This window comes from Ursus maritimus, unplaced genomic scaffold (genome assembly GCF_017311325.1).
Source record: "Ursus maritimus isolate PB19 unplaced genomic scaffold, ASM1731132v1 scaffold_2, whole genome shotgun sequence".
Taxonomy (NCBI): domain Eukaryota; kingdom Metazoa; phylum Chordata; class Mammalia; order Carnivora; family Ursidae; genus Ursus; species Ursus maritimus.
In genome coordinates this window covers 38,913,342-38,920,142 of record NW_024424452.1, presented here as the reverse complement: position 1 = coordinate 38,920,142, position 6,801 = coordinate 38,913,342, and the positions used below count along the sequence as shown (strand labels likewise).

Genomic DNA, 6,801 nt, shown 5'->3' with positions numbered 1-6,801 from the left:
CCTGACTAACGTCTTTGATACCGAACCCCCCCACCGTCCTCCACCAATTCCCACCTCACATACGCCTCACACCTCACGCCACAAGGACCACATGCCTCACACACCACCACGCCTGCCTCACACCTACTGCGTGCCTCACACACGCCTGCCTCAGGCCTACCACGTGCCTCACGGACACACGTGCCTCCTGCGCCATACACCTCATGCGTGCCTCACTCGTGCACACCACACACTACACTCAACCCACAGTCCACAATGACTCGGACCACAACAGGGTGGGCTCAGAGTGAGACCCAACTGTCATTTATTTCTGGGCCGGGCATGGGTGGGAGTGGAATGGGTGGCACCCCTCTGGCCTGACAGAGCTGCACCCCAGAGGAGTGGCCGTACTTTACCTTGGGTCAAGCATCACCCCCGGTTCCCCAAGGGTTCCACCTGCCCTGGCCACGAACCGGGACCAGTTGTCACGGGTGGTGACAGTGGAGTCATCTCTGTGCAACAATGGCAGAAGAGCCACAGCCTCGAGGACACCAGTTGGATGTGTCCCTGCGGGATGAGGTCTGGGACACACGCAGCGATGGCCACGGTGTGGGCAAGACCCATGAGAACAGCTCTGGGCCAGACGGAAGGCTGAGCACGGCCCCAGCAGCACTGGGGATGTGGTGTGGGGTCCCTGCAGGGTCACACTGAGCGCTGTGGGTAAATGGGTAAATCTGCCCTGAGGCCTGCATTTCCTCATGCTAAGTGCCACTGGCTGAAGCCAGCTGGAATTGGCCAGCGGTTTAACGAACTGGAGACCACAGAATGCCAGGGCTTCGTGTGACCTGACCTGCTTGGCCCATCTCATCCCACCTTTGTTCAGGTGTCCCGAGCTCAGACAGTGACACCCAACACCCCTTCCTGGGAATCAGCACCTGGACCAGCCCCTTCTGGGGAGGGGACGGCTTGACAAGGGAAAAGGTGGGAGCCAAGAGGCCATGGGCATAGGGGCAAGGCCAGGCCCCCTAGGAATTAGGAGACGCCCATGCCAGTGGTCTCAAAAGCTGCCAGGACTCCGGGCAAGCGGTGAGGGTGGCCACTTCCCCTCCTGCTTTATGCCCACCTAGGTGTCCCCGTCACCACACTCAGGGCCACTGGCCACAGCCACAGGTTCCCCAGAGGTGGAGGCAGGTAGGAGAGCAGGGCTGGGGCTCGAATGCGGCGGCTTACGCATAAACGGGAACACCCTGGGGACGAGAGCAGACCTGAGCACAGGGCAGCTGTGAGGGGCCCGCCTGCCTCAGTGCCCCGGCCGCAGGGCACGGCCAGGCTCACCGTCTCTTGGCGTCGGGGGGAATCACAGCTTCTGCCAGCAGGTCTTTGTATGCGGCGGACTTCAGGAACCTCGGGTAGGAGTCCTGCAAGAGACGGCGTTCAGCCAGCTTCCGAGGGGGGTCCAGCCTGGCACTGCTGGGGCCCCGCCAGCCCCAGAGCCCCTTCAGTGGACAGTGCTGGAGGCAACCATCCCAGACCTGCCCTGACCAAGTCAGACAGACTCAGGGAGACCTGGGCTCCTGACCAGTGGGGCTATTAACCCTCTAAAGTGGGCAGGGGCCCAGTGCCCATGCTCGGAGGGGTGAACCATGGGACCTCCAGCGGGAAATCCCAAGTAGTGCCTCCCCTGGTTCTCGGTGTACCCTAAGAGTGAGGGCGAGGACACGGAGCAAAATAAACTGCAAGGTCGAGAAAAACTGTATGGTACCCAATAAAGAAAGAGAGAAAACTATGAACCTAATTGTTTCTATTTTTTAAAGAAAAATAAATACAAATTTTAAATAGTTAATTTCAGTGGGAAGACGGGAAGACTGAGGAAGGACTGGGATATAACTCGACTGATTTGAAATGTACCTTCTTGGTAGGTTGGATTTTGAACCTGGGTAGATACTTTACATAATTACAAGATAAAACAACAAATAATCAATTCCTGAACATTGAAGGTAAAGTGGAACAAGTGAGCTGGTGACCGTGCAGCGGGTGACGCCACCCTGACCACACCTAACGGAGCTATTCAAGGGGCGTCCCTGGGACGTTATATACACAGGACCCGGCCAAGAACCACGCAGACCACTTCCAGTGACTGCACTGTAGACGGCAGTGCCGTGCTGTTCGGTTCCAACTCCGGAGCGAAATGTGAGGAAAAGCAGGCGAGTCGTTACGTTAGTGCCGCTGCGAACCACGGTTCTCGGAGGGTTAGTGAGGAAAGCCGGAGAGGGGACGGAGATTGTGATGCTGGGTCTGAATGAGCTGTGTCAGCATGAACTACTGATACACTCTACATCAAACACTCCCGTTCCCTAATTCTGCTCGCTGAAAGGCCTGGAAACAATCCAGGTGACAGCAAACACGTCTGGCGCGCAGGTCGATTTCTAAAGAGCCTAGGAGAAGGGCCAGGGCTGCCGACGGGAGCAGCGCAGGGGGCCTGGGACACGCCGCTGCAGACCCCAGAACACCCCAAGTGCCTCAGCAGCCAGCAGGTGCACAGCAAGGAAGAGCAAGAACCACGGGGAATGAAACCCGTCATCTGGAGACACGGCGGATTTACCGCGGTATTAAAGACACCTCAGACTCGCGGACCACCCCTGGCAGACACAGCGGGTCCAAGTCATTATTCTGAAAAGGAGAAAACAAGAGAAGGAATCGGGAATCGACTCTGCCTTCCCTAGATGACCGTGCCACAAAGACTAGGCGAGGGCAGATGCCTCTGAGACGTGAGCCCAGAAACAGAGGCAGGCACGGGCCGGCTCCTCACCCCCACAGAATCACAGGCCGGCCAGCAACTGCCAGGGGCTGCTCGCGACACAGAGAGAGAGACGGCCGGGCCCCACGTGCGTCCCGACGGGAGAACCCCACACCGTCTCTGAAGAAAAACACCGTCCACAACACCGAACACACAACAGAACTGGAGACAAATCTGACCCAGTCTGAAACATCGCTACCGATATTCAGAAACACAGACGGCAGGGAGACACTCCAAAGACCCCGCGAGACACCACTAGTGCGACCCAGGCCACAACACAGGACTGCAACTCCTTCAGAACAAAACCATACTTTAAAACGAGATTTAAGGGGCGCCTGGGTGGCTCAGCTGTTAAGTGTCTGCCTTCGGTTCAGGGCGTGATCCCAGGGTCCTAGGATCGAGTCCCGCATCGGGCTCCTCCGCTGGGAGCCTGCTTCTTCCTCTCTCACTCCCCCTGCTTCTGTTCCCTCTCTCGCTGTGTCTCTCTCTGTCAAATGAATAAACAAAATCTTTTAAAAAATTAAAATAAATTAAGTAAATAAATAAAAAGAGATTTAAGAGGGTGCCCAGTTCGCTCACTCAGAAGAGTGTGCAACTCTTGATCTCAAGGTCGTGGGTTCGAGCCCCATGTTGGGTGAAGAGATTAAATAAATAAACGTAAAAAAGAGGTTTGGGGCGCCTGGATGGCTCAGTCGGTGAAGCGTCCGACTCCAGCTCAGCTCAGGTCTTGATCTCAGGGTCGTGAGTTCAAGCCCCACGTTGGCTCTGCACTGGGCATGGAGCCTACTTTAAAAAAAAAAAAAAGAGGTTTAAGAGATTTATTAACCAATTCTAACATATGTACCTTGCTTTAGACCCAAATTCAAGCAAACTGAAAAGAAAATAGATAAATATTTATAGGCTGTGGCATTCAGAGAAGACCCCAGAGATGTCTATACCCTAGCCCTGGACCTGTGCTTGTGTCCCTTACAAGACAAAGGGACGGAGGTGGGGAGATGTGCTGGATTGGACGGCCAGGCCCGTGGGCACCAGGGGCCTGAGTCAAAGAGGAGCCTGCAGGAGGACAGAAGGTCAGGCTGGAGAGGTTACCTGCCAGCCTGAGGACGCAGGAGGGGTTGCACACGAGGAGGCAGCGTGTCCAGCAGCTGGAAAGGCCGGACACGTGATGCCCCCGCCCCGGAGCCTCCAGCAGGGGCCGGCGCTGCCCACACCCCAACGTTCGCTCCAGGAGACCTGTGCGGGACTTCTGACCCGCACGCTGGGACGGACTAGAACGTCGCTGTCGTAAGGCCCCGGGCTTGGGGCGATCGTCACGGCAGCAACACGAGACGAAACACTTCCTAAAATCACAACTGGACCTCTCCTTACGCAGGAGGCTGGGCCAGCCCTCAGCCCCTCTGAGCCTCGGTTTGCTCCTCCGCAAAGCGGAGCGTAAGCTGCAGGGGGAAGGCAGGCGCGGGCGGGAGGTGCCGGCCCCAGCGGGGAGCGCCCCCAGCCCCGCACGCTCACCTTCTTCATCAGCATGTAGACGTGCAGCTGGGCGTCGTCCAGCACGTAGCGGTGGGGCTGCTGCAGGCCCCGCAGGGTCCGCTCCATCGTCTGGCTGTCGATGTTGACCCAGCGGGCAGCACCAGGGGCCAGGAACTGCCTGTGCCGGCGGACGGGGGAGAGGGACAGGCCCAGCTGCGGGGGCTCCACGCGCCCGCCCACCGCCGGCCGCTCCCCGCCCTCGGCGCTCACCGGTACACCGCGTCTGCCGTGGCGTGGATCTGGGCCTGCCCTCCGTGGCGCAGCTCCTCGCACGCCTCCCAGAAGCTGAGGTTCTCGGCTGCAGGTCCACACACCAGGTGAGGCCCACCCGCACCGTGGCCGGGGCTGGCAGGAACCTGGACGGTCCCCGGCAGCAGCTTCCCTCCCGGGGGCCTCGAGCAGGGCATGGGGCTTCTCACCGCTGAACTCGGTCCTGAGGAAGTCCATGAAATGGGCCCGTCCCACAGGGTCTTCCAAGAGTTCCTGGAAGCTGAAACCCCATCGCTCCACACGCAGCTTCGTGGGCACAGCCACGCTGAGGGGACAGGGAGGGCAGGTCAGGAGCACGAGGAATGCGCCGGCGGACGGGAGGCTGGGGAGCAGAGCCCCTTGCCCACCCTAGGCGCACCTGGGTGCATTCATGGTCCAGTAGGTGTCATCGTCTGTGACCCAGGGGTTGCTGGGCAGGCACCCTGACACGATGGGGTCGTGTGGTCCATGCTGGCTGGTGAACTTCAGGTACCTAGGGTGGGGGGGCGATGGGGGCCAGTGCAGGGAGAGGCCGTGCGGAGAAGGCACTAGAGGAAGGGTCTGCGCTCTGGGCCCCCCAGCCCACTCACGCCTCAAGGCAGACGGAGGACTTCACCCGGGCCCTGGTCAGGGCCTTCCTGCAGCGTTCCATCTAGGACGTGAGGCCTATGAGATGGGGCCTGGGCTGGTTGAGCCCCAGCCCAGGCCCCTCTCTCCCCGACCCCCACAACCTACCTCCCGCTTGTAGAACTCTGTATTCTTGATCTGAAAGGGGCCGAATGGGCTGCAGTTAGAAGGCGGGCCCCGTGGGGACTGACAGCCCACCCTGGGTTCATGAGCCCATCATCCTGGGGCTGGTGTAGAATGACTCAGGCCCCCTACCTTGCTCCTTGGAGCCATTCCTCTAAAGGAGGGGTCTGGTTTTCCAAGAAGCATCTGGGGGCCTCTAGTCCAGGGGTTTCCGGAATGTTCCATGGAGCCCATAAGTTGTCAGAATTACCCTGCAGTTCCCCAACTGTCCCTACTTCATATTTTCAAATGTATTTAGGTCATTTTTAAAAAACCAGCAGCTACAGGAGAGATAGGCCACAGGATCACAGTGGGGGACAGTCTTGCTAACTTGAGCTCAAGGTTATCCCATCCTGTGCGGAGCTCAGAGCCTGCCTGCCACATCCTCAGGGCCAGGTGGACGGGCTGACCCTTCCCAACACACACATGAGCCTCAGGGTGCCCGGGATCTCCAATGTCGGTCTGGGCTCTCTTTGGCCGACCTTATAACGAGAAAACTACAAACCTGCGACCGTGAACTACAGCTTCAAAGTCGGGAAGAAGTTTTCTCTGTAAGACACTAGATACTGTATATTTTGGGTTTTGTGGGATTGGAACAGAGGGCTCAGCTGGTACCAGGTCGGGACATGTCTGTCCAAAAGCCACTGGAGGCCTTGGCGGGAGGTGGCTGGCTCAGCCCAGGCCCCTCAAGCCCATGGCTCTGCTGGGCACATCTCCAACTCCCCTGGCCCCTGAGGCTGCCCCAGCCTGGAGAAGAGCTCCCACCCTTCCCAGAGCCCCATCACACTTACTTGCACCCAGTGTAGCAGATTGGGGAGGCAAGAGGTGAGAGCAGAGGCGTGGGAGTGGGGGTGCAGGCAGGGGCGAGTGATGCCAGCAACAGAGCAGGGCCTCTCGGTGTAAGGGTCAAGCGCCATTTGGATGGATGGATGGATGGACGGACGGACGGACGGACGGATGGGCAGCCCCCAGGTTGGGGTAGGGAGACATGTACGCAGGGTGGTGGGGAGCATATGCAGGGCCCTCACCATCTGCACTCCCTCGGCAGCGCAGAAGCTACGCTCTGGACCCTGCTCCAGGATGCTGGGGACACCTGGCTGCAGAGGGAAGGCCGAGATGGGGATACGACCCAGGTGGGGGCCGTTGAGACCCAAGCTAGCCTTGTGTTCTGCCCCCCACCCGCCTCCGTAAACTGAGGCTCTGCACCCACACGTCATCCTGTAACACGGAAACCGACATCTGGAGGAACCGCAGAGTCTGAGACTCAAGCCCCTGAGCCAACTCTCCACCTGTCCCACCCCCACGGGGACCTCACGTCCGGCGAGCTCACCTCCCTGCCGTGCTCCTGACTGCTCGGACCCCAAACACAACCACCCTTCTTCTTCTTCAGTAGGGCTGTATGCCCAGAGGGCTTGAACTCACAACCCTGAGGCCAAGAGCTGCCCACTGCACTAGCT

The 6,801-nt window shown here is 59.0% G+C and overlaps 1 protein-coding gene across 1 annotated transcript in view; it reads right to left on the bottom strand.

Moving 5' to 3' along the window:
• Positions 1–276: 276 nt before the first annotated feature.
• RGS11 (regulator of G protein signaling 11) overlaps positions 277–6,801 on the bottom strand; it is a 9,286-nt gene continuing 2,761 nt past the window's right edge. Inside the window, exons 8-16 of the mRNA XM_040635643.1 lie at positions 6,373–6,441; positions 5,291–5,320; positions 5,146–5,207; positions 4,935–5,048; positions 4,726–4,841; positions 4,517–4,604; positions 4,286–4,424; positions 1,315–1,397; positions 277–1,226 (exon numbers count right to left, since the gene is read on the bottom strand). Coding sequence (XP_040491577.1) covers positions 1,103–1,226; positions 1,315–1,397; positions 4,286–4,424; positions 4,517–4,604; positions 4,726–4,841; positions 4,935–5,048; positions 5,146–5,207; positions 5,291–5,320; positions 6,373–6,441 — 825 coding nt within the window. The 3' untranslated portion in view covers positions 277–1,102. The remainder of the gene's footprint in view (positions 1,227–1,314; positions 1,398–4,285; positions 4,425–4,516; positions 4,605–4,725; positions 4,842–4,934; positions 5,049–5,145; positions 5,208–5,290; positions 5,321–6,372; positions 6,442–6,801) is intronic.